The sequence below is a fragment of the Drosophila kikkawai genome, chromosome 3L (genome assembly GCF_030179895.1).
Source record: "Drosophila kikkawai strain 14028-0561.14 chromosome 3L, DkikHiC1v2, whole genome shotgun sequence".
NCBI classification, from domain to species: Eukaryota; Metazoa; Arthropoda; class Insecta; order Diptera; family Drosophilidae; genus Drosophila; species Drosophila kikkawai.
Window position 1 is genome coordinate 17,603,266 of NC_091730.1, and position 27,462 is coordinate 17,630,727.

At 34.2% G+C, this 27,462-nt stretch overlaps 3 protein-coding genes across 4 annotated transcripts; 2 read left to right on the forward strand and 1 right to left on the reverse strand.

The window, feature by feature from the left end:
* Positions 1-14: 14 nt before the first annotated feature.
* On the reverse strand, positions 15-884 carry mRpS26 (mitochondrial ribosomal protein S26). The gene is made up of 2 exons (XM_017175525.3): positions 595-884; positions 15-541 (listed from the first exon to the last, which is right to left on the reverse strand). The coding sequence occupies exons 1-2, from the start codon at positions 801-803 to the stop codon at positions 61-63; spliced, it is 690 nt and encodes a 229-aa protein (XP_017031014.1). The 5' UTR covers positions 804-884; the 3' UTR covers positions 15-60.
* Positions 885-1,261: 377 nt separating this feature from the next.
* Positions 1,262-21,802, forward strand: LOC108080685 (uncharacterized). Of its 2 annotated transcripts, XM_017175518.3 has the most exons (7): positions 1,262-1,804; positions 9,495-9,602; positions 19,161-19,323; positions 19,397-19,504; positions 20,098-20,262; positions 20,329-20,429; positions 20,490-21,802. In XM_017175518.3, the coding sequence occupies exons 3-7, from the start codon at positions 19,209-19,211 to the stop codon at positions 20,952-20,954; spliced, it is 954 nt and encodes a 317-aa protein (XP_017031007.1). In that variant the 5' UTR covers positions 1,262-1,804; positions 9,495-9,602; positions 19,161-19,208; the 3' UTR covers positions 20,955-21,802. The 2 variants fall into 2 exon arrangements, with proteins under 2 accessions (XP_017031007.1, XP_017031008.1); XM_017175519.3 differs by lacking the exon at positions 9,495-9,602.
* A 679-nt stretch (positions 21,803-22,481) lies between these two features.
* LOC108080633 (uncharacterized) lies at positions 22,482-23,395 on the forward strand. The gene is made up of 2 exons (XM_017175457.3): positions 22,482-22,682; positions 23,036-23,395. The coding sequence occupies exons 1-2, from the start codon at positions 22,610-22,612 to the stop codon at positions 23,290-23,292; spliced, it is 330 nt and encodes a 109-aa protein (XP_017030946.1). The 5' UTR covers positions 22,482-22,609; the 3' UTR covers positions 23,293-23,395.
* Positions 23,396-27,462: the final 4,067 nt, after the last annotated feature.

The window sequence follows — 27,462 nt, forward strand, 5'->3', positions numbered from 1 at the left end:
GATCCAAGACCTGATTTAAGCTAAAAAGCACTTTTAATGTAACGAACAAAGGTAGAAAAATTAATTACTCAAGGCCTGCTGGTTGGGTTCCGGGTTAGGATTGGGACTGGCTTCTGTTAGCTGAGAGGTATTGCGTCCGCGGTACAGATTCCCGTCCAGGTCGATGGCAAAGTTGTGGTCCACCGGATTGGCCAGGGCCGCCTCGATAGCAGCGTCCAGATTTTCCCTGGTAATGTATGTCTTGGAGAGCTCAATCTCGCGGAGCACCCGCTGATTGGCCTGCTCTCTGCGCTCCTCCTCGCGCAGTTGCTTCGCCTCCAGTCGCTCCTGCACATAGGCCACCTTTTCTTCGCGCTCCTTTGCCAGCCTCGCTTCTCGCTCTTTGGCAATTCTGGCATTCCAGGCGGCATTCAGATCCAGGCACTTTTGGAACTCGGCCTCCTCCTGCTCGGGTGTGAGCACAATGTGATCCGCAGTGGAGGTTTCCTCATGTCGGACGACTTCCTCCCGCAGGTACTGACGCACCGATCGGAGTTGGGTTCTGGAATTGATGGTCATTAGTTTAAGATTTATTGGTAGTTTTTGGCTACCCACTTGTACTGGTTGTGCAGCCGCATTAGCTCCGTTCGCTCCTCCTCCGTTTGCTTCTTGCGTTCCGGCACGCGGAACACCTTGCTTTTGGCCACCGGCAGCCACCGGGGTTTCCTTCGCCAGCGCACAAACTCCAAGGCAAAACTGTTGCCGCCCGTCTTGCCGGCGGGCAGGGCGGTTTGTGTCAGCACTTGGCAGCCGGCCCGAAGCATTTTTCCAGCAATTTAATTAACAAAAACGAATTTTAGTTTTGCCTTCTGATTGGATAACCCTGCTGCAGTGTGACCGTTTGGATTAAAATTTGGCATTTTAAATTTCACTGCAACTGGTTACACTGAAAAGAACTTTCTGATAAAATGCTGTGTACTTTGGTATTTTCGGTTCCCCTGTAACTGGCCACACGATTTCTTTCAGAGAGCGGAAAAGCTCGCTTAGTCAGAGAGCAGAGAGCCGCTATTGCTCTCTGTCTACATTTTAACATTCTACATGAGAATTCGACCCCAAAATAACATTCCCATACAAATTTGACACTGTTGTTCTGTAAGCGTGTAAGATTTTTAACATGAGCTTTTACTCTTCGAATTGCGCGGTCTCTGCCGTGGTGAGTGGTGAGGTGGTGTATTCGTATTCGAATTCAGTCAGTTCAGGTGTTCGTGTTTAGATTCCGTTTTAGTCGCTGTCTCAAAGCCGCGCTGGCCGCATTAAAGTTAAAGCAGTAAAATTAAAATCCGGCTTGGTCGCCTTGTGTTCGTGTGGGTTAAATAAATCGCCTGCGCAGCCGGTTGCGTTTAATATTGTAAATTAAGTGCATTCCCGTTAACAACAAGTGCTCCAGTGGCAGAAATATTCATTTCAAATGCAAATAATGCACAAAATACGCATACCGATGCAGTCAAAAAGTTAAAGCTTGAAAAGTTAAAGCCACGATCATTCATTATATCTGGCTCCCGCTTCGTCTGCTTCTTCTTCTGCTTGCGCGACGTGTTTCGCTTACCTGTCAAATTGCGCGTGTGTTGGTGTGCGCGCTCGAATATCGTTCCCTCTCGCTCGCTCTCCCACCGTTGGCGCATGCAAAAAGGCAGCAGCAGCAGCAGCAACAACAACAACGGCAACTTCGCGTGAGAGCTTTTAAGTCGAAGTTCTTGGCGTTGGCGTTGCCGTCGGCAGAGGCAGCGACAGCGACTGCGGCTGAAGCAGCGAGAAACTCATACAGGTTTGTTGGCATTTTTTTTATATATCGTTGCTTTTTGTGAATTTTGTTTACCTCTCTGATTGGAATGGGAATTCTTTCTGGTTGGCCTGCAAATATTGTTTCATATGTTTTTTTCACAATAGTATTATTACTTTTTATGGAATTTTCGGGGCCTGACATTCTTTGGGATTGGTACTGTTTTTGTGATATCAGGTGATAAAAATAAAAATAATTGATTAAAAATGAATTAATTCATTTTAAAATAGTTTTCTAGTAATAGTATTATTTTTAATTAATTTAACAACATTTTATTGGTTGGCTAAAGGTTGCCTGGAATGTATCCATTGGGAAATAAATAATATTAAAGTGCTTAATAAGTTTTAAAAAATGGTATTTTGTAACTTTGCATATATTACATAGTAAATATATGGTATAAAAAATATAGAAAAATTATTGGAATATGTTTAATAGGTAAACAAACTTTATTTCACTTAAATTTACAATCTACATTATTTTTTTAAGAATCTCATACAGTTTTCACTGAAATTTTTCCAATACGATTTTTAAAACAAATTCTTTTTTTTTTTCTGTGCAACCTGAGCTCTTATCCTATCCTGCTTATCCTATGAATCGATCAGTTTGCTTGCTTATCCGATGACATTTCCCAGAAAAGTTTACACAGATATTAATACGTTCATTGTGGATAAGATTTGCTATCTAAGAAGGTGACTCAGATGAGGTTGATAAACAAAGAATGTTATATTGTTGAATCATATAGTAGGAGAAGATATTTCTCATTATTTTTTTTATAAATATTTTATTTATTCAACACTTAACTTTTATTTAAATCAATTGTCAACTTTTTCTTGCCCCTAGTTTCTTATATTTTCCCACCAAAAACCACCAACATTGTCTTAACCCCTTTGCCTTATCAACAAAAGTCATTTAAAATTCAAAAAATGATTTACAACTTTAGTGCACTGCACTGCACAACACAAAAGTCAAAAGTCTTGCCTTGAACAAATGCAAAATTTGCTTGCAAATTTATTTACATAGCTGCGCAGCTTACAACTCTCCGAGCACAAAATAGAAAAAAAAAATTATAAAAATAATTATGCCAGCAACAACATCAGCAAGTGAAACAGTTTAAACGACTTTCAGTCACGGCAGCTCAGCAGGTGTCGGTTAAAGGGGGGAAAATCGGTGGAGCGGTTCTCCGACTTCAACTTAAATATGCAAACTTTTCCACAGTGCTTTGAGAATTTTCGCAAATTGTGATAAGAGTGTTTCGCCCTAACTGCAAAAACTTAATTAGCAAATGTTGTGGAGTAATTAAAACTGGAATTGTTGTTGTTCTTCTTTTTAGCCCTCTGAAATGTTGTGTTTGTTGAGGGGAAAATACAAAATAATTATCGCAAAATGTCGCACTGCAGTCTGGCACCTAATTAAAGTATTTAAACAAATAGAAAAAGGCGAAACATGAGGCCTGAAATGGAAAGGTAAAACATGCACGAAAAAGAAAGTTCCGAAAAGAACAAATTTTTAAGAAAAATGTTCTAATAATTCTTAAACTAAATACTATAAATTATGTATCACATTTAATTTGAGTTAAAAAACCCACAAAAGTCAACGATTGCTGACATCATTTGGCTGAGAATCAACCCCCAACCAGTTAGTCGTAATAAAGTTACAGGAAAACGTAAAAACAAAAACACATTCTTATGTATTAGAGGCCAGTAACAAAATTGGCCCGAAGCACTTAAGAAAATCCCTTCATTTTCCAGCTTACTGTCATGATTTGTTGTTTGAGTTGTTTTTTTTTAACCATCTTAACCTTTCATCAGAGCGTTCAGCCAGGCGAAAGATTGACAAACTATATTTACGACTCCCTTCTGATGATCTCAGCCAAATGATGACAATCTGACACGCAAGGGACTTCATTACATTACGTTTCCGTTCTCGCAGATAAAAGCTTTTAGCCAACTTGGCAACAAAAGCAGGAACCCCCCTCATAGCCACATTTTGAGATAGCAAGCAGGCTGCAAAAACTGACCTCAAATTTAATTACCAACTTAACCTTTTTGGCCAGCAGGCAGCCGGCAAGTGGGTGCAGCCCATGTGACCTAATCCTGATACTGAAGTGACCTATTAAACGAAGGAAAAGTCAAGTTAGGGGGGAGGAAATGAGGACTTTTTGAGGTGGAATATGCTTACGTAAAATTAGTGAAAGGCATTCATTGTTGGGCTTTAGCGAAAGTGTTGCCCCGCTAACGTTTTATTCTTAGCCAAAGGAAACATTTTAGGGGCCCATAAAACTAGGATAATAAAAGGTTCCTAAGGCACGCCAAGGTTTTGCCTTTTGCGGCTATTTTTGGAGCGACGTTTTTATGTTTTTGTTATACCACCAATAAGCGATAAATAAATATACAAAAGAAATGGCCAAAATGTAAAGGAAGTACTAAATAAAACATGATTTATTTAGTTATTTGTTAAGCTATATATTAGGCATAAAAATGATAAAATATCGATAAAGTTTTACAGAAATTTTTATTGTTATTAAGTAAAATGTATTAAAATAGATAACAGAGCTAGTAATAAAGATTATAAACTACTTATTTTGGATACTCTTTTATTTATTGAAAATTCCTCTTTTTTGTTAAACAAAACTTCATAAAATATTGTAAAAATATAGTTTTAAACATAAATCCCCTGAATGAAAATATAAAAATTATTCAATATGTGGGCTAACGATCATAATTTCCTCAAATTTTTTAAAAATCGATCTTTCTATAAGACTTTGACTTGACTTGACCCTGGCACGCGTTTTTTACCAATGACTTTTTTCGATTCTTTCTTATATTCTTTATATTCTTGTTCGTTTTCTCCTCATTTTCATCTTTTATTTTTCTTTATTCGTAATGGTCACGTTTGGATGTCTTATCTCTCAAGTTACTTATCAAGTTTTGAGGAGTGGTTATATGGCTTATGGCTAAAATATGCAAATGCTGTGTTTATATATGAAACTGGTTAGGGCTGAGCTGAAAGAAATAAAAGTAACATAATGGAATGAAAAATTATACAACATTAACTCCTAACTTTTAAAAACTAACTTTAATTTCCAAGCTTTGTGGGAAATGTTTTGTCTTGATTAAAACTTGTATTCATGAAATCTTATTTGTTATATTCACAGATTTTCTTATAAATTTGAAAATATGCTAAATAGTTGAAAACTGTGCAAGAGACTGCTAACAAAATGAAAACTCGGTCAAAACTCCACAGGTAGCAATTCTTCTCCTCTCAGTTTCTTCTCTCTTAACACAATTTCAAAATAAATTTCGTTTTCAATGCCCGAAAAACTTGAAGAAAACCAAAAACATAACCGGTTTTAACAGTTAGAGCAATGTACACACGCACACTTACACACTCATGCAGAAGAAAAGGTATTTTATCTACCAAAAAAAAAAAAAACACCAAAATCCAAAATGAAAAGTAGGTGACGTTAAGCACCGCTAGCCCTCAAAAACTGGTCGCTGGAATGATTCTTTTCCCCTTTATGTTTTTGTGAATGCACTGTGGAAAATATTTATAAATATGGGAGAGCTTTTATACGAATTTATATATATTTTATATTTAAATGTATTAATTAGTTGTCTAGAATTATATTTTAAAAATATTTATCTTGAGTTTTACAGTATTATTTTGTTTTAATAATAACTTATAAATACTTGAAATATAATTTAAGGTATAGCAATATTTTTCTCTCTGTGAGATGCGCTTTATCTGCACTTTTTGTTTATTTAAACATATTTTTTAGATGCGTGTTAAAGAGTTTTCAGTTTTTAGTGTGTTGTTTGGCGACCACGCCCCATTGCATTCTTCAATTTTTACATAATGTGGGCAGGTCGACGGACGGCATTGCGTTGAGTTTGTGGCTTGAAAGGGGGCTGTAGTGGAGAGCGGAAAATGGGGAGCTTTGGTTGAGTGGCCAAATAACAGCGGGAAACAGGAACAACAACAGCAATAAAATAACAACAACAATTTCTACTACTACTACTACTACTGACAACGTCACACTTGCGTGGTTAGCTTTTTGTGCATTGCAAAGAGCGAGGAAGATAGATATAGCTAATATAAGGCTTGCATGCAACAGTGGTTCTAAACACACAGAAAAAGCTAAATGATCTCTATTAAGGGGGTCTTCTCATTGGGCAACTTTTTTTTTTCGATTTTTTTTTTTTTGCATTTATTTATAGCTTGGGATGGTGTGTATATGTCCCCAAAAGGATTTTTAGAAATTTGAAATACTTTAGAAGATACAGCCTTTTTTGTGAAGCAAGATCTATGCAAAATGAGCTTTTTTCAAACTTCAAACGCGTTTATCTCGAAACCACGTTTTTCGAACTGGCGGCCATGATATCTCCAGTTCAACTGAACCGATTTTCATGAAACAAAGTGGAGTCGACGCAGAATTGTCACCATTCTCGGGTGACGGAACAGATTTTTTTTTAAATTTTTTTTTCTATTTTTTTTTTACACTAAACTACAAAAAAAAAGCCCGAAATCGAAATTTTTTTTTTGAATGGCCGCCATTTTGTTTAAAAAAATTTAAAAAAAAATCTGTTCCGTCACCCGAAAATGACATCAATTCTGATTATAACCCCGTTTTTATTTTTCAATTCGGACGCTCTGGAGACCCTGAATCGTGGCCGCCAGGACGACACCTTTTTTTTCGACCACCAAGTTTGAAGTCTCATTACTCTTTGAACAACCCTCGTATCGAGGCAAGAACAACTTTTTTAGTTACTTTGAACATTTTTGAATTCAATAAATAAAAAAAATTTTCAATTATTCTTTGCGTTTTCAAATAAGAATTTTTTTAAAAAGGGTCCAAAAAACGGCTTTTGAATGAGAAGACCCCCTTAAGAATCAATTTTATATTAATGGAAACTAAATTATTATAACAAATTCTAATTTTTCAACATGAAATTTTTGATAATTTCAAGCTTAAATTTTTCTTATTTATCATCAGGAAATTTATGATAATTTCTAGCTTAAATTCTAGATTAGCAGCAGCAGACAAATCGATCTAGACTAACAGATATTAAGCTATATGGATTTCTGTTAATTATTAATATTACTATGTTTATTTTATATAAAAATAGATTCTTTTAAATTTTTAGAAAAAAACCTATATAAATTTGTACGCTAAAATTAACCACCTAAAAACCACTGTAAAATTGCAATGGCTGCGCAGGCGTCTTCATGGTCAATCCAAAACTTTTGCTTGTCTTATGCAAATTATCTTTTTGCATTAATTCTCTCTTACTCTTACAAGTGTTCTTTAGCTCTTTCTATATCTTCAACTGCTCTCCACATTTACACACTTTGACTGCGTAATTAAGTGCCCTTTTAATTGGATTTGGAATAGCTTCATCTTATATAGGGTCCATTCCTTCGTTTCGTTTGTTATTTTTTTTCTTCTTATTTTGCTGCATTTTAATTGAAATTTATGCAGCTATTTAAAAGCACTGCGCTCTGCTGCGGTTCAGAGATTCTTTTGTTATACATATACTTTGTTTCGAGTGTATGCAAGCGGGAGTTCCCGTCGTATTGATTCGAAATTGAAACGGCTTTTCCATTGTCGAACAGGAAATTAGATGAGCTGCCTCAGACGGATGCTTTTGGTTCCAATTAAACGGGGGGCGAGGCTTTCAACGAAAGTGCAGCCGTCAATTCTGTGGAAATCATTGTTAATTTAATGTTAATGGACTACCAAAAAGTATTGGGTTTTGTTTGGAAAGTTATCGCAAAAAGTTTGAATGGAAGAAGATATGTTGACTGGTTACTAGAAAAGTTGTTTAGTTTGTTTACAAGTTTTTGATACTTTATAAAATATAAATAATAATATCTCGGATATTTATAAATTAAATTGATTTAGAAATAAATATTAATAATTTAAAAAGAAATAAATAAATTAATAAACATAAATGTAACAATTCAATTGAAAGCCAAGGTTAGTTATAGCTTCAGACTTGCCTTTAACTAAATTAAATTTCGAATTTATTCTTAAATTTATCATAATATTCTTGTAAAATTAATGTAAATTTAGTTAAAATGTTTTAAAAAATTTTTTTTTTTTATAAACATTAACGGAGAGAACATTTGTGTTAACCGAGAACTCCTCTTTTCCATTTGATAATTTGTATTATTATACGCTTCCTCATTTCAAAATGAGGTTACAACTCGTTTCTGTAATCAAAGAAATTGTAAATGGTTTAATGGTGTTTTCATTTTAATGTTTCCTTTATAACTTCACAACATGCTAATGAATTAAGTATAAAAAAGAAAGAAAAACTTGTCTAATATATACTAAGATATTGAAATATATTCCAAGCTAAATGCTTAGGAAACTATGATTTTGTAATTAAATTTATTAAATTAGTTATTAAATTAAAGTAAAGATTTTTAATAATATAATATAATATACTTAAGCTTTACATTAAAACCTTTCTCCTTTTGTAAATAATTGAATTTGATTTCTTATAGAAATTATTAAACTCGCCTTTGATTCAATTTATTTTCCCATTTCTACTCATTTGAATAAGTCAATAAATTTTCATTGTATTTTCGGACTTTGATTACGAAATTCTTCATCTCAAATTGAACAAAATTCCATGTATTCTGTGTATTCTCTTGTTTTCAGTGGCTTCCAATTGCTCAATCAACCAAAAAAATGCTTGAACAGGTCAAGACTAACTCAGAGCAGAGACTGCGACTTGCATAACACAAAAACAAAACAGAGAGACAACAATTTGCTTTGAGTTTGGGGGTCAATTATAATTCATATGCTGAACTGCAAGTCTCTCTAATTAAAGTGTTTTCCTCTTGCCCCACCCGAACCCCCCACCCGAACCCCCCACCAAAAAGAAGAGAAACATGAGGAAATTAGAAAGCCATCAACATCAACGGGGAGCCATTTCGAATTGTAGTTTGGATGCTTGTCAACTTTCGGTTAGGTTTTTAAGTACTTTTGATTGCGTTTCACCCATTGTCACGCCGCCGACTAACGTGATTCACGCAATTTTCATGGACTTGGAGAGGGGGTGCGGAATGGGAAGGTCGAGGAGGTGGGTTCGGGTTGCCATTAACCATTGTCATTGCTGGCGCAACTGGCATACAAATTTTTGTTGAAATTCTCTTGCTCCGACTCTCCGAGTCTCTGGGGTAATTGTCAATGCAATTTTGACTTGACAACGATTCAAGGCACGATTGCCAACACACTCCCCCTTATTTGTTGATAAGAGTTTAAGTAATTATAGTTGCTATTGTGCATAGTTTAAGGTTTATAGTTTATCTTTTAATTAGGGGAAGTGATTACCGGCTGTCGATTTGAGAGTTTGATTAGTGACAAATTAAGTAGATGTCTTTCAAGTAATTTAACTGATTTATTGAGATTGAAATATAATTAAATAATTAAACTAATTGGTTATAGGTGAGTGACTATCAAATCTAGGAACTAATAAAGCATTTTTATTTTTATAGAATTTTGTATAAAGTTATTTGCACTTTATTCCTATTTAAATAAAATAAATACATTTTTTACAATTAGAAAAAAGTATATTATGTATAAATATATTCTTCCTATTAGTTCATAAAATATATATTTATCATTTTTGACTCTTTATTCTAAATAATTTATCTTCCTTTTTAGATAAATCCTTATAAAACCACAAGGCATTTCTAAGTCATGGATTGTAGCAGAAGAAAAATCAAAGTTTGCTTGATTAAAGTCAGTTTGGATTTATAAAATAAGCTTCAAGTAAGTTAATTTAAAAAAGAAGCTTAAAGTAAGTTTATTGATAAAATTATTTATAAGTCTATTTTAATTAAACCCCTCAAGGTTCTGTTATTAAAATATTAATATGGCTCAACCTCAACGCTTTTCGTATGAAAGCTAAAACCACCAAAAACTTTTTAGGGTTTTCTTTACCAAGAAAATAAAAATATTTGCAGAATCAGCTAAATTCCACACAAGAAAAAAAAGAAGAAAAATAAAGTGAAATAAAAGAATGTTACCCACTCGTCTTGCTCGTCAAAAATTCGCGGTCAAGGTTGTTAACCTTATAGCGCGCCTCTTCTGCCTTTTGCCTTAATTTTCTTCAATTCTGAAAATTCTCATTCTTATTAATTTTTACGCATTTTTATACGCGCAACAATGAAAAGGCAAAAACCGGAGCCGAAACAAATGTACGACATAATTAAATTATGAAATTATGTATACGCCCCATGGACCCCAAACAGCAAAAAAAAAAAGGTCAAAGAAAAGGCACTGATGGCACACAAATAAAATTAAAATGTGCCAAAGGCAACAAGAAAAGTAGAAAAAAATATAAAGCGAATAAGAAATACCTTAGGCTGACTTAATAAATATTTAAAATTTAAAAATATATATTTAATATGGTTTTTGTTTTGCTCAAGTTATAAAACTTAAAATATATTTAACACTGCCTTAAAAAATCATAAATAAATGTATGACTGAGCCAGAGGGAACTGTGGGGCCAGAGACAATAGCCAACCGGTTCAATAACTGACAACTGGAATGAGGCACAAATTAAATTACATTAAAAGGGCAGCGGCCAAAAGATGATCAGAAAATATTCGCATGACTCAACTTAAACGATACATATACATACATATATATTTTCACAATACGCACTCGAGGTCTATTTAATCAAGCTAGAAAAAAATTCTTAGGTTTATGTTTGAAGTACTTGGGCGGCCTCATTAGAGGTTTTTCTTTAAGCCTAACCTTTGGCTTCCCCTCCCAATGAAAACTTGTTTTTCAACAATATCTGCGACTGATTAACAATATGTTAATTCCATTTTGATGTGGGAGCTCATACATACGAATTTATATGTCTATATATTTATCTGCATATCAGAGAAACTTGTCTGAGAGACAATTGTTGTGTGGGTTTTGTTGGGAAAATGTATGAATGGTTTTCGTATTAACTAGACGTTGAAATTTATTTAATTTAGTTGTGTATTCATACCTAAAGGTGTCTGTTAATTAGGCTTTAAAAAGAAAGCAGTTGCCTATATAATTAGTCATCCAAAGACAAACAGAAGCCCAGGAGTCATGGCAACCGGGTTTAAATTTTGCAATCACAATCACTTGTCGGGATGAGCGGCGCACGTGATTTATCGACTGCATCGGTGAGTAGACTCTCCAAAAAAAACTCAAACCATAAGCTAAATCCAGACACACTCGAGTGCCAGTTGGCCATTCTAATCCATCTGAGCAGCAAAAGTCTCTGGGAATTCTCCTCCGGCTTTGTTCCGTTCTGTTTATTTATTTTACAAAGAAAAGTTTCAAGTGTCGAAAGAATCTGATTGGAAGGCAGGAAAAGGGGCTTAGGAACTTAAAGATTAATATTGAAGTAAATAAATAAAGAAGGAATTGTGGAATTTTCTTTAAAACAACTCGAACTCAACTTTCAGTTGGTTTATCACTTGGAAGATGCTAGAACTAGTTGGGAATTATAGTGTCAAACGAGTGAATTTTTGTTTATTAATGAAATATTTATTTTAATTTGGAATTATTTATTTTTTGAGTTTTTTTTTAAAGCTTTTCTTTTTTAATTTAGAAAAATATATATTAGTGTAAAAAATACATTCAAAACTAATTCCTTGAAATTAATTAAATGGCAATTACAGTTTTGGAACCTCCCTCAAAGTTCTACTCCAACTCCATCTCTTATAAATCTTTGTGCTTCCGCCTTTTCTAGACCATAAATCGTCTTCTAGCCAGATAACGGACCATCTTGGGAGTTGGATGGTTAGTTAGTTAGTTAGTTGGTTGGCAACGCCCTGGGGCGTGGAGAGCGGCACGCAGAATTATTAACTGACAGCGGCAGCCATTAACAATGCGCACACATGCACACGACTTGTTCTTCCAACATCAGCAGCAATTGCAGCAGCAGATATTACACAGAGAGAAAATCTATTTTATAAATTTGGATATTTAGCTAAATTTTTAGAGCTTTATATAAAAAACAAAAGGTTTAAATCTAATTTTAAATAATTAATTAAACAAAGTTGGCTGACAATAATCATGAAATAATTTTGTAAGAATTAGTTTTGTATTTTTATTTATTTTTATTATATTTTTTATTAAACTTCTAAATTTAATATAATTTTTCCTGACAATTTGCAATATTTATTCTTAGTAAAATAATTTTTTCCCGACAATTTGCAATTTTTATTCTTAGTAAACTATTTTTTCCACTTAAAAGGAACTAATAAAAAAAAATAATAAAAATCCAGAAAACATATTTTTGACATACTTTCTAATATACTTTAGGTACTCTATATGCAAGTGTTCTTATATTTCCTTATCAGTATTATATATCAACGTTTAGAAATGTTAATTAAATTAGATTTCTATCAAAATATTTTCTGTGTAGCAATATAGCATCAGTCGCTGCCTCGTTGCACTTTCCATTTGCCAAGTCAGTGGGCCGCATCCCGCATCTCTCTGCAATTTCTGGTCTCATCTCCCCGATGGATGCATTGGCTACTTTAGCTAATGACTTTATTGAATCGACCGAGAGGCATAGCCCCGGACTCTTCGTGTGACTTTTGCCGTATCAAGCTAGAAAATTAGCACAAGCAAATTAAATGAATAGACGACAATCGGCCAATCATCATCATTATTCAGAATGTGTTGAAATCGCCTTGGGTGGCACTTGAGATCTTGTTATTAACAGATCTTATTGTGGAAAACTCTCTCTGAAAGCTAGCTAGAATTATTTGTTAGTTAATTATTTAATTTCAAAAAATCTAGGAAAATGTTAACATGAAGCTAATTTATAAATTAATCCACACTCTCACTCCAGAAACTTGAAACTCGTCTACCTTAACTTATAACTAACTTGGTTTAGAGCAAATACTTTCAACAAAATGTTGTCTAGGCTATAAATATTAAAGTTTAACCAAGCTCAAGACTTAAAACTTAATACCCAAGGAAAAACATGCCGCACCCCAACTCATCTTCCTTCGCCTGTCTCTGCCTCATATAGCAATTATGCTTAATTGTTTGACACGGCCAGAAGAAGATGGTTAACCGTGTCATGTAAAATGCATGCGCATGTTATGTAAATAACGGCTTTACCTATGCAAAAACAACAACTAAGAGCAGGGGGAAGGGGGAAATATGAAAGGGGGGGGGGTCGGAGTGGGACAGACAACAGCTGGCCGCAGAGCAAACTGTTTCCAGCGGTAGGAAGCCAGCTCCTCCTGCTCCACTCAGTTTTCCTCCCTTTTCGGTTAATGACAATGTCTGACACACATATGACAAAGGGGGCAAAGGGGGAAAGGGTGGGGGGGGAATGGGGAAGAGTTTTGTGGGAGTTTACACCTGGAAATAATTCTAGGTGATATTATATAAAATCTATTTCACAGCTTAAAGCTTTTTAAGAAATAATCAACCTTTCAACTTGTTATAAATTGTAATAAAAATAGTAAGCAAATAAAATATAGGGGAATTATTAATAAATTAAGCTCAGAAAGTTAAATGTTATTAATTAATAAATTAGTTCTAGAGTTTTATAATGACGAAAAAACGCTCATCACGAAATGCAGCCTATGAGCCTGTGAGAAATATATTTTCATATACAATTTCAATTTCCACATTTAAGAGTTTAAATAATAAGAATATAAACATTTTTAAATAAAAAATTATTATTATTCTTAAAAACATATTAATTGATCTATTTTAAAATCATTTAAAAATTTTTTACAACAATTTCCTAGTTTAAAAATTAATTTTCTTTTTGCGTAAAAGGGACAGAGAACAAGTTTTTGTGGGCGTTGGCAGTTTGATTGTTGTTTGCACAACTTGTCTTACTTGCAGCATGTTGCACGCTTGTCATAACGATAGATAAATACTAACAGAAAACTAGAGAAAAATGAAGAAGCTGAACGCTGACAGTTTACTGAACTACTTACTGCAGAGTGTGCCTTTGTGTGTGCCTCAAGGAGCGGAAGATATGCCATCGCTAGGGCCTTTGTCAAGCGGAAACTTTCACCCAAAAAAATAGAGAGAGAAAAAAAAAAATAAAGTGTTTAAAGAAGCGGCAACAAAGTAAAAGTTTTTCACAGCCCAACGAAACGTAAAAATCTTTCACAGAATCGAATGGGAAATAGGGAAGCAGACGGGATGGCAGCTTCCGTTGGCAGCCCGCAGTGATATGTGTTAACCAACAAATCAAACAAGAACAGCAATTATAAAACCCAACCAAGACATGTCTGGTCTTGGAGCTACCTTATTTCCATTTCTACAGACCAAGTTTGACCCATTTTCAAGACCTTCCCGAGCTCTGTATGTTTTCCTGTTTTTAGAACAGAGCATTAGCTTGTCAGCTCTTTGAATTCTGGAGCTTGGGAATCTGTCTTTTCTTTAGAAAAGCTTGAAGATCTGCTGATCTAGCGGATGTTGTATCTTTTGTCGTTTATCTGAGTTAATAAATAGTTGTTGTCTTAAAAAAGGGGATCTTGTTAGACTAAGGAAGTATAACAAATCTCAAAGAAGTCTCTATTAAGTCTCTTTTTAATTTTATTAAATTAAACTAATTTAATAAAATATCTAGTTTTATGGAATATTTTTATTAATTTGACAGGTGAAAGAACTTTCTGAAAGAAAGAACTTTTCCCAACTAACCCCAGTTTAAGCCAACAGAATAACCCCAAAATTTAGTTAGCTGCCTGATCTCTCACTAGAGTATATTTAGTATATACATATGTATATCCTACCCCAAAAAAAGTGTTGACCCCCCAGGAAAATTGCATTTTCCACTGTTCCCAATTTCACACATAGACATACAGTTTTCCAAGGCAACAGCCAATGCAGAAACGGCACAAACTTTTCTTTCCCGCAGCTGTTGTGGCCTGTTTTGCACTTTGCCATGGCAACAAGTGCTGCCAAACATAAACAAAACGAGGAAAATACGGCACGGAAAACTCTCAACTCGCGTTGCCAACTAGCTGGGAGTCAGAACGTTGTAAATATATGGACATGGGGAGTATCCTTTGGAATAAGTAGTTTTTATTTTGGTATTTATTTTATTATAATTTTATTTTCTTTATCACAAAAATTATTAAATTACTAAAAACTGTCAAAAAAGCAGCTTAAAATATTTAAAGGGAATAAATTTCTTTAAATTATAATACAATAGTTTTTTAGGCGTTTAATTTATGGGAAAGCATTTATTCTCCAAATAAAATAAATACCTAACAAAAATATTATTTTTTTATACCTAAAATATTTATTAAAAGAGCTAATTAATTGCTTTCATATTTAAAATATTTTAATTTGTAAAAAACAAAAAATATTTATTCTATATTTTCATCATATTTTTATAATATTTTTATCATATTTTCACAAAATTTTCATCATACTTTCATCATATTTTCATTATAATTTCATTATCTTTTCTTCATCTTTTCATCATATTTTCAATATATTTTCATCATACTTTCACCATATTTTCATCGTATTTTCATCATATTTTCATCATCTTTTCATCATATTTTCACCATGTTTTTAGACCAAAATATATTTTTCTTTCCCTTTTATTTTTTTGTATAAACAACGTATACCTTTACATTCCACGATATAAAAATCAAACAATAAGTCGTCCAGCCACGATTCGGTTGAAAATCAATAGCAAAAAAAAAAGAAGAAGGTGGTCTACACAGGTGGGGTAAACTGTGGCGACGGAGGGTGGAAAGGTGAGAGGCAACCAACCATTAGAGAGCCAACCCGCGACACGTTTTTCCATTTGATTTGCAGGCGTGCGAGCCTAGCCAAGCCGGCCGACAAATTGAAGTAAATTTCCTGTCTGCTTTGGGTCTGGGTTCCCACTGGTGACCCAATTTTCCGCGGAAAAGGCGACTTTTCATTAGTCAAAGTTCCCTTTTATTTGGGTTGGCTGGAAAATTTTGCACATTTCCCTGATTAAGTGAGTAGAGGTAATGGGTCTGGGAATGGATTGGACAAACCTCAAAAGGTTGTTGGCCTTTCCTTTCCTCTGTGATCTTCGTTAAATGGCTTTATTTAGCTGGTTTTCGTTCCCAAAATTAATTGATTTGGTTTTTTTTTTGTTTTAAATGTAAATGGAAATGCGCCTTGAGTTAAAGTTGAGAGTTGTGTCCGAGTTAAATTGGATTGAGAAGGATTTGAGGTGTTATTAATTGGTTTAAAACACGACAATTGAAGAGAGGAAGTGGAACTGCTTGAATTTGAGTTTCAGGAATATAAAATAGGAGGGTTGTTATGTTATTTTATGTATTATTATTATTATATTATTTAAATTGATAATTCTGTGAGTTTTAAATGCCTTTTTAATGTGGCTTGATTTATGACTGTATCTTTTGGTTTGAAAGACTCATAGTTAGACCTAGACATGTCGTATTTTAGACTTCTTAAGAGACTTGTAAAACCCACACAAAGTGGCTGCCCCATGATGTGGCAATACCAAGTGTGGTTGACTTTCCTGGGACGGACGGCCCGCTGACAATTACACTTGGTGCCTAGGTGGCTTGACCAGTCGTAGTTGGTCGATAAGCTACACCAAAAACTGAGAGTCTATACAGTAAAGCTTGATTGTTTATTATTATATAATTCAAATTATTTAATTAAAATTTTTTTAAAATATTTTATTTAATATTTTATAAAACTCACAAGCTTTGGTTACCATTTAAAACCTAAATTAAAACTTCCCTGAAACGTAAAACGATTTAAATTAAAACAAATAATATAACAAATTTAATTTTTACAATTTAGGAAAATATTCTTTATAATAAAAAGTAAATCATTTAATCAAAAATCAAGTTTATATTATGAAAATTTCCCTATTTTTGCTTTAGTTAGCTTTTGTTTGCTTATTTTTCTTCAAAATCAGATCAAATCTATACCCTTTTTTCTGCTTTACAGTTTATAAAATCTTCGAATTTCCTTAGCCAGAAATTCATTCCATTTCATTCATTTTACAGCTCAAATAACTAATCGAATTAAGCTTTATATTTCTTTTTCTTTTCAAGAATTCCGACTGTTTATATTTCCTTTTTTTTCCCTCGACACCAACGCACGGCGTGTAAATCATATAAACATATGAACATCACCTCTGAATCACGCTCTTAGCCGGGCAATCAAAATGGCCCAGAGCTCTATAACTCAGTCTCTCAGACTCCCAGATACCAAGTCAAATCCCGCCTCTTTGGGCCTTCTCTCCACCTTTTTGACCACCTACACACGATCAACGGATGAGGCCAGTAAAAAGAAGAGACAGAAAACGAAGCCACGCGACGAGTCTGAAATGAATGAGAGGGGGGAAAATCGGAGGGGGGGGGGGGGGGGATAAATTTATGCAAGTTGAAAATCGTGACACAATTGAGAAAAGTTCATTCCATTGACTTTGACTTGGCCTGGCTTTGGCTTTTGATTTGGCTTTTGCCTCGGCTTAGACTTGTAGGTTAGCTGCCATTTGTTAACCGCACAACAAAGTTGCAGAATGAATTGGTAAAAGAAGATAAAAAAGAATAGAAAGAAGTCTTAGATGGGAGAAGAAATGGTATAGAATATTTAATATTTAATATTTAAACAATAAACTCTTAGAGAAAGTTTAAGTTGATATTAGTGATTTATTTCTATGACTTTATAGTTCCCTTAAATTTTTTAACTATTATTTAATTTAAAAAAAAAAAAATTAAAATTAAAAATGTAATTTTTAAATTAAATAATAGTTAAAAAATGTAAGGGAACTATAAAGTCTCAGAAATAAATCACTAATATCAACTTAAACTTTCTCTAAGAATTTATTGTTTAACTTACTATCTCTAATACCTCAAATTACCTTAAATTATAAAAATTTCAATAAAAATTACATCTGTAAAAAATCAATTACTTAAATGGTTCTTAATTCTTCAATCGTAGACTGTCTCTTTTTCAAATCTTTTTAGTAGGTTTTGCCACAGTTTCCCCACATTCCACTCAAGCGAGCCCCAGGTTGAGCCTTCGTTTTGGCCAACTTTCGAGCCAAGAAGCAGAACCATCAGCATTCGCTGAGGTAATTTAAGCCAGACGGCACACATATTGCACTCGGGCCTGTCTATTTACCGCTAAAAGCAACACAGACATCATCAGAATCGGACGACTCTCCACTCCAATTCAGTTTGCCCAGAGATGAGGCAACCTCGTCTCGGATTCATTTCTGATTTCTTGAGTAAAGTAGTAGAGTGTGTGTCTCTGGTTTCTGGTTTCAGGCTGAGCTACTGCGATCTTCTTGCATGTGATACCATTTGTGTCATTAACCGACAACGAGGCGGATTCTTTTGAGTGGCTTATTGAGAAGGTTGTTAAGGAAGGTTGTGAAGGGCAGAAGGAGAGTGAAGAAAAGGAAGAGGTATTATATTTTGAGGAATTTTCAGGGAGAGATAAACATAATTTAGGGGAATAATTATATATTTTATTCCCCTAAATATAAATTCTAAATATAAATTTCTATCTTATTTAATTTTCAGATTTTAAAAACTTGTTAAAAGATCTTTCCCTAAGGCTTGCTTATTCTCTTTATATTAATTAATATTTAACTTAGCAAATTATCCATTTTAATAACCCCCTGCTATATATCACATTGTTTTATAACCCATATTTAACGTTTACTTTTCGTTTCGTTACGTTGTTCCCACACTAACAAAAATATTACGCATACGCCCCGTTTTGCTACTTAACTACTAAATGCTATTTTTTGCATCATATTCTCAAATAGCTCATCAATTAGCCAAGAGCTGTCAAAAATAACTGAAATTTCTTGGTTTTAACCTGCCTTAGAGTATCGATATACTCGTGAAAATACTTTTTTATAAATTGCAATTTAATTACATGTAAGAGGAAATCGGTTTATGGCTGAAATCCGCTTACAGAAAAACTGAATTGAGGCACTCACACACACAGAGGCAAAGAAAAATTCCTCTGCGTAAGCATTTATTTTTCTTGTCTTTTTTTTTTTGTATATGCAATCTCAAGGTCGGCGGCAAGTAGCTCTTTATGTATGAATGGGATCTAATTGTTCGTGATGAGAACACGGCTCGATGTGAGCATGACAAAGTGCTCTCGGATGGATAGGAGGTGGCTTATGGGTTACAAGTGCTACGAGTATGTCATGTGGGTGGGTTGGTTGTGCCCTGTAAGCAGATTTTCGGCCTAAGCTTTGCCATAAATGTAGCTCAAAGTCACAGTTAAGCAGATTTATGTATCTATAATTTAAAATGCTAATGTTTGTTTCCACTTTTTCTATATTTTTTGTATTTTTTGCAGTTCTTTGGACCTCAATTGCATTGCTTTCGTTATGCTGTACAGTAAAACATGGCAAAGTCGACACTTTATGCTGCTGGGGTGACCTGTCTTGGCTTCGTTTGCTTCGCCTTGGCATCTGTGGCCATCGGCATACCCATTTGGGGCTACTACGATAGTCGATCGGGTGAGTACTATATATAATATACTTTTTTATTTAAAAATTTGATTAAAATTAATTTGGCTTTACCCTTAAACAGGCGGCTATGACTTCGATCGAGGCTATTTCGGACCGTTTAAGGTCTGCAAACAATTGACATATAATCGCGAGAAATGCGGCAATGATGTATCCAAGTTTAGGCTAAGCAGTAAGTTGTATTTTAAATAAGTAATTAAAGTTAAAGAAATTTATGAATGCTTAGAAATTTATCATTTTTGAAAGTTACAAAAAGAAAATTATTTGAAAAATCTCTATGATAAAGAAAACAAAAAGGAAAAGTTAATAAATTTTTATTTTATCTTTGTTATTTAAACACTTTTAAACTCTTTTTAACTTATTAAAAATCATGTTTACATGTTTATCTAAATAATTAATCAAATGAATTAATCCTAATCAATTTTTTAAGATTTAAAAAGGAAATAATATTCAAAATTTCTATGAAAAAACAAAAATAAAACAGAAAAAATGTAATATAATTAGTTTTTATCTTTGATTTTTAAACAATTTATTAAAAATTATGTAACTAAAATTTTATTAATTAATTTATTAATTCTAATCTATTTTTTAAGATTTAAAAAGGAAATTCCATGCAAAATTTCTATGAAAAAGAAAATAAATAAGAAAATTTAATCATCTTGGTTTCTATTTTTGCTTCTGAAAACTTTTAACCTCTCTTTAATTTATTAATATAAATTTTTTAATTTAAAATAAATATTAATTCCCTTTTCTAACCCTTTTTAGATGCAGTTTTTGTCAGTGGTCTCCTGGCCATTGGCAGCTCAGCTGTGCTGGGAATCTTCTGCATTCTGTCGGTCATTCAACATGCGATGATCTCATCCAGGGAGAAGGTGGTGATGCCCTACACAACTCTAGTGATAGTGAAGTTAATGCTGGCACTGCTGGGAGGTGAGTGGAAACAGAGGGACAGCAGAACTGATAAGTCATGTAATTTAATTAAATTTACCTTAACAGGTGTACTGGCCATCATAGCGACGGTATTGTTTGCTCTGCAAATTGATGAGCAGGAGCGTTTTGGCTTCAAGATATCGCGGGGCATTTCCTTTTACATACAGGTGAGGACCTTAGAATCGAGTTTATTTTTGTAATAATTAATTAATCTTCATTTATTTCAGATTGTGGCAATTGTTCTTACTGTTGCCTTGTTTGTGGCTGCCCTGTACGATATGATCTATTCACGCAGTCCTGGTGGGGATCCCACTATGGCCCTGGATGCTGCATCTCCGGGTAGTGCCACCACTTTTAATAATCCTGGCTTTAAGGAGCCGCGTTCTCGCAACGGTGTCTCGGTGACGGATGCCTCTGGCAAGCCGTATAGTGGCATTCGAAATGGAGCTGGAACGGCGGGAAGTGTGGCCTCCATGAGCACAACGGTGACCAGTGTGTCCAATGGCTCCACTCTAGATTCGGTGACCCGTTCACCCTTGAGATCGAGCCTCAAAAAGCCCAGGCCCCGGCCGGATCCCACGTTGGGTATACAGAATCCAGGTTACTCAGGATCGGGCAGCTCGCCGCCGCCAATGCGTCGCAATGGCAGCGTAAAGAAAGTTCGAATACAGACGCACAGCACTGAGGTGTAAAGGGAAAAAATATGGTTTCAAATAAAATTAAAATAAAAATAAGCAGCCAGCAAAAGATAAAAAATATATACAAAGACTGTGTACAGTAGCAAAAAAAGAACACAACAACACGAAGAAAAAGAAACCTTATTTTATAAGTTTCTCAAATTAATTAATGGATCATTACATCAAAAAGAAACTCTGCAGAAAATTCATTCTCATTTGTCTTCCAAGAAGGATGCATTTTTTGATTATAATTTTTTTGTATTTCTGTAAGCAACGGTTTCCGTCCACGGGCAAAGGCAAGAGTATTTAATTTGGTTTTCTTCAAGTGTAACCACCTTCCCCAAGTGCCCTTACCACCACGCCCAGTCCCACTCAGCACCACTGTCAGCGATATAAAAAAAGAACGTATCAAAACTGGAATACCCTCTACTCTAAACTCTAATTAAAAATGATTTGCAATATATTCTTATTTAACAAAAATACATTAAATAATTATACCGATAAACGTAAGCATTAAAAGCAACATTTGTAAAATACATAAAAATCGAAACAATGACACAAATTGTTATTTATAATTAAGTTTAAGTGAATGCCGCGACTTGAGAGCATTTGAAATAGTTTCGATAATTGTATGTTATTGTTAGCCAAAACTTTCGATTGATTAATCAGAGAATAATAATTAATAATTAATTGTTGCGCTAAGATTTCACTATTGAAGGACACTTAGTTTAATTGCTAAGCTTGTTTGTTTAGTTTTTTTGTAATTTAATTGAAAAGCGTGTTTTAATGCGCATTTCCCTGTAGGCTAAGAAATATTACTAAATAAAAGGAAAAATTCAAATTATTTGTGAATTTAATAAAAAGATACGGTTTTTTATTCAAGGTAGGGGAATTTTAAAATATAAGTATTATTATATTATTATTGAATTTTTCGGCAGAAACAAAATTTGGAAAGACAGAGACTGCTGGTGATTTGGTTTTGTATTTTTTATTATAAAATTAATTTAAAATTTTAACTTAATTTTTTAAACCAATAAAAACTGAACGAAGCAGGGTGTGAAACCTGGAAAACTACTATAAAATTTAACTAGGTTTGTATCCGTGCTGTGGTTGGCGCCCGTGCTTTGGTTAGCGTCTGTGCTTTGGTTAGTGTCTGCGCTAGGGGAAATACACTGGCCAAATTATTATTTATTTTCATTGAAGGCATATTTTTTTAAAGTCTGACTGACATTCCAGATTGGGATTAATGTTCTTAGCAATCGACGACCCCATATATATATATATGTATATAAATATATATATAGCCACAATGCAGACACAGACTTTTCATTTGATTTCATAGGCACACGATCTCTGTTATCAGCTGCTGCGATTTATAATCTCCCATCGATGCTGCTGAGCTCTGCTTTTGTTTACAAATTCCCTCTGGCTTTCATTCAGAAAAATTGATAAGTAAATCCAGAGAATACCAGGTAATATAGTGCTCCAGAAAGAGAGCCCCACGATCGTTCCCAAGTGCTGAGGCTCAGTTTGAGCCGAGAACTCTGGGAGTGAAGACGTCGTCGTGAGATAATACCGAGCTAGTGCATCTAGTATAGGAAGCCAGACAACAACACCAACGGTTTTTGTTTATATTTCCACATAGGCTACATATACATATATAAATAAATATGAAATCAGAGGCGTTGCACAAGTTTCTGGCTTTCTTTCCGCTGCTGATTGCCTGCGCGTGGAGCCAGCCATGTAAGTTTAATAGATTTCGAAACGATTTTCAGACTTTTATGTCACTTATAAATAAGAAATTTTACAATTGTTTTAAAGAAATATATGGTATATATTAATTAAGCATTTTATTAGGCAAAACACAAAGGATTTTTAAGGGATAACAAATTTAAAAAGTATAAAAAAGAGCTTGTAGCTCACCATTTATTAAAATATCTCCCATAAGCTCATCTAAAAAATAATATTAAGGAAAACTTATTTATAAAATTTCCCTGATTTCATTGTGTATAATATATATATTTTATTTTATTATATTCAATAATAAAAAATCTATTAAAATTATATTTCTTCATTCAATTTTCATACATTTTCAGTGGATTCAACTCAGCAACGTCAACAGCTGCCAGTAGCCCCGCAATCGGTTATCTTTATTAAAAGCAATATCAGGCCGGAGGATGCCCCTAATTATCAAATAACAATACCAAAGGATCCTAGGCCAAATGAACCCTGTCTCACGATCACCTGGAAGACAAATCCAGATGGTAGTGGACCCGAAATTCCACAAATCTATATGGGTAATGGCTACTTTGGAATAATGCCACCAGCTGTTAAGGTCCAGCAAAAGCAATAAAGAACACTTAACACTTTGTATTTATTTATGGAAATTTTGTAGTATTTTTTCTTGAATAAATTATGATTAATTTGGGAAAATAAAAGTTAATTTTTGAAGAATATATATTTGTAAAAGTTTTTTGAAGAACTTGAATTACAGATGCAAGAAAAATCTATACTAAAATTAAGCTAAATCTCCAAACTGGAAATTTTGACATAAATTTTCCTTTTTGAAGATATAAACATAGAAATATTTTGTATTTAATTACAGCCTTTTGGACTCTTAAATAATTACTTAAAATTTAAAACAGTTTTTTTTAAATTTCCTTAATAAAACCACATTTCTATGTCAATAATATTAGCCACAAAACTCTCACCCAAAAATCCTGTCATGCTACCTACCAATTTTAGCATTTTTTTTCGATTGTTAAAATAATTGTACACTGACCCATTGCGCTTCGGGGAGAGAAGTTTGATATTTTGCTCGTATTTTCAGTGCCCGGGATTTGGCTACACCCAGTCTGGACTCTGGACTCTGCCGGAATATTGGTTGGTTGTCATGACAACGCTCCCAAAAAGGGAGTTGGAGAAGAAGCTGGCCAGACAGTAGAAGCCCAAACTCCGCGGGCAACTCCCCAAAAACCGAACTGAACTCCCTTCTGGAAAAGCCCCTTCTCCAACTGTCTGTGTCTGCAAGTGACAGAGATAGATGAACAGAGAGAGAGAGAGAGAGAAAGATACTACGAGGGAGTTTGGCTAAGAGAAAGAGAGATAGAGAGAGCTAGGATAACTCCTATTTTGCAGGGCTGCACTTTTCGGTTTGACTGCAAAAAATTTCGCTTTTTTCCCTGCTTCCAGACTTTCGCTGCAGTTTTCATTTCCGAGCGCAACTCCGACAAGGAAATATCAAAATCAACAAAAACAAGAAAAAATAACGAGGGGAAACCGACAAAAAAATGTGGCGTGGGAGTGTGTTAGTAAGGCTAATTGGACTGCCACACACACACACACAGCTCCAGGGTCCACGGGTGGTATGATGAATATATGCAAAAAGAGACAAATTTATATTGCAAGTAACCGTAGACCAGCAAGGACTGCTTCCTAATAAGGGTTTATTTCAGATTTTATTTCTACATTTATGATTCCAGACATTTTTTGTGGGACTTTGTGGTGTAGTTTGGGATTTGGAATCTTTTTAAACCTTTTTGAAGACAGGATCTATCAGTTTCTAAGGTTGTTGATGAATTATAAATATGTATCAATTATATTTATATAATTCTGTCCTATTTGCTATATAAATTTCCGACTTTTTAACAAAATAATGCATATAATTTCTCTTATAATTCAAATTAAATATTAATAATATATTTTTATATTAAATTGTAAATTAAAGGGTTGAAAAAACAAAGAAGATAATGATAGCTAACTTCAAAATGTTAAACGTTTTAGTCTTTGTTATTTTAAAATAATATTTTACGGGGTATTCTTTGTGTCCTTAAACATTCTCCTAGTCAGTCTTACTTCTACAGTCATATAGGTATATATATTTTTTAGAAATAAAATACCCAAATCTCAACAATTACTTCTACATTTATTGAGGTTTTACTAGAAACTAATTATATTTTACCTTTGGTGTACAACAAAATAAAAAGAAAAAAGATTGTGAAATGCTTAAATCAAACCACATTAGCTTTGCCTGCTGGTTCTAATACGGATATGGATATGTCAACTGTCACCAAAAATTTAACTTGAAAAAGTGTTTTTAAATATTTAATATCACCTGGCAAAAATTTATCAAGTTTCTTGCTTCTTTTTAGTACTCTAAAATTTGTCAAATTTCTTGTTTTTTTTTAGTACTCTAAAACTTGTTAAATTTCTTGCTTCTTTTTAGTACTCTAAGTATAAAAAATTATTTCTTGAAAATGTTTTTCCTTTTGACTGCCTGTATATACATCATCTTTGGCTTTCTTGTATTCTACTTAATAATGATTTCTCTGGCAATACTCGGTTCCATACTCCTTGGCTATAATCCGGATAGAAATTAAATTTGATTGTTGGAAAATATATAAAAAAGGTAAGTGCTATTTTTTTAGATTTAAATAAAGACAAATGAAGCTGGGTAACTAGGTTGTTCTTTGGAAAAGCCTTGCAAATTCAAATATATTTTAAATATTTACATTTTCTAATTAATCATATCAAATCTCAGAAAAATCATAAAGCAAATATCCATTAATTTCTTATTTTTTGGCCAGCAAACAACCCCAAAAGTCACTCACACAGGCAGGGTGTTAAGACCCTCAAGAAAAAGTTGACAACAACTTTTGTGCATTTTTACCTTTTTGTCTACAGTTTTGGTCAGTTGTGGGGGGGATCTCTGGCTCGAAGGATAATGGCTCAGACAACAGGCGTTGGCTTGACTGCTTGTTGTTGCTGTTGGGGGGTTGCTACTGCCACTGTCACTGGTAATGCGAATTTTGTTTGTTGCCTTTTTATTTAACGCTCGAATGCATGCAACGACGACGGCCCACACTTCCTTTGTTGGCCATCTCTTTCTGTCTGGGAACTTGGCCAGCATAGTTGTTACCACTTGCTGAATTTTTAATCAGCCTGGCGGCTTCCCCCGATTTGATTGAATGGAATAAAATATACAAGGCTTGGCACTCGTTCCACTGTTCTAGAAATTTTAGAAAGTTTCAACCCTGCGGCGCCACCAGAACCCCTCCTACTTCCCCCTCTCCTGCTTTTGGTTTTCCTGCACTGCGTCACGTTCGCCGCATGCTGTCTGCCATTTTGGCTTTTCCTGCAGGAAGCTCCTTGCATATTTCACGTTCGCCATGTTGTTTTTTCCTCGCTGTGTCAGTGTGTGCAGTGCCTCTGTGTGTGTGTTTGTGTGCAGTGTCTGTGTGCTGGTGCCCCAACTCTTCACTTTTATCGATTGAATTGTGTCTCCGGCTGTGAAATGCAGGTCATTGATCCGTTCGTGCCGGCTAAAAACGACGAAATGCTTTTTCGGTTTTTTCATTCTTTCCCTTTCTCGCGAGCTCTCTGTGTCTCTCTCTCTCTGTTTGCCTGTCTCTCTCTCTCTATCTCGGGCAAGTCCTGTCGGCAGCTGTGGCCTGCAACTCCGCGTCTGGCTTTTTCGGAGTTTTATGGCGAGTCCAAACGATATTGGGTTTCAGCCGTAAATAGCGCCATAAATCTGATTTCGCTTTGATAAACCAATTTCACGTCAGCTAATTTCGAAAAATTTGTTTATAGAGGGTAAAACAGGGGTCGTGTTGAGGTTGGCTAGGTTAAAAGTTGATCGGATTTTGAAAAATACAATAAAGGATGTGAATTTAGAGAACATATTTTGAATTTATAAATCATAAACAAGTTGTATTACATTTTTGAAAAATTTTATGTAGTTTTATCAGATTAAATTTAAAATTAAATAATTATAAATAAATATAAAAATAATCAGGCCTGCTCCGGTAATCGAAAACGGCAAGATTTTTTCGTTTTTGAAAACGAGAAATTGGTGCTCCGGTAATCGAAAACGAAAGATTTTTTCGATTTGAAAAACGGGCACCTTTTTCTGGCCGGAATGAAAAGTAAATGGCTTTTTTTATATGAAATCAGATCTTATTTACAAAAGGAAAAAAATAGTTAACTCGGTGGTCTATTGATGTTTATTTCACACCACCACAAGATCATTCTGGCAGGTAGTTATTTTATAAAAAATTTATTTCTGACCCCTCCTCAGATTTGACAACAAAATTTTTGCCGTGTTCAACCAGTTTTCTCGTTTTGGCGATAGGCCGATAAGTTCACCGCAAAAAGTTATCGCCAAGGTTGCCATATTGTTGGTGGAACGAAACATCCAGTTAAAAATACTTATAAAATATAAATTAATACATTAATAACTTTAAAGGACCGCCAAAATGGTTGTTTATAAATAATGCTATTTAATGTGATTACTTAAATGGTCAAAATTAACCAAATAATCATTTGAGACCACCGGAATTAAAACTGTGAAAAGTGTGGCAGCATCTTAGGTGCCTGAATTTGCTTAATTCTACCATTTTTTGCCTTTTTCTGGCTTAGAAAAAGGGCAATTGTAAATATAATAGGCAGTACTTTACGTTGTTTGCTTATTACCAACAACACAAGTTAGCTGCTTGAGCAGTGAGAAACGATGAGAAAACGG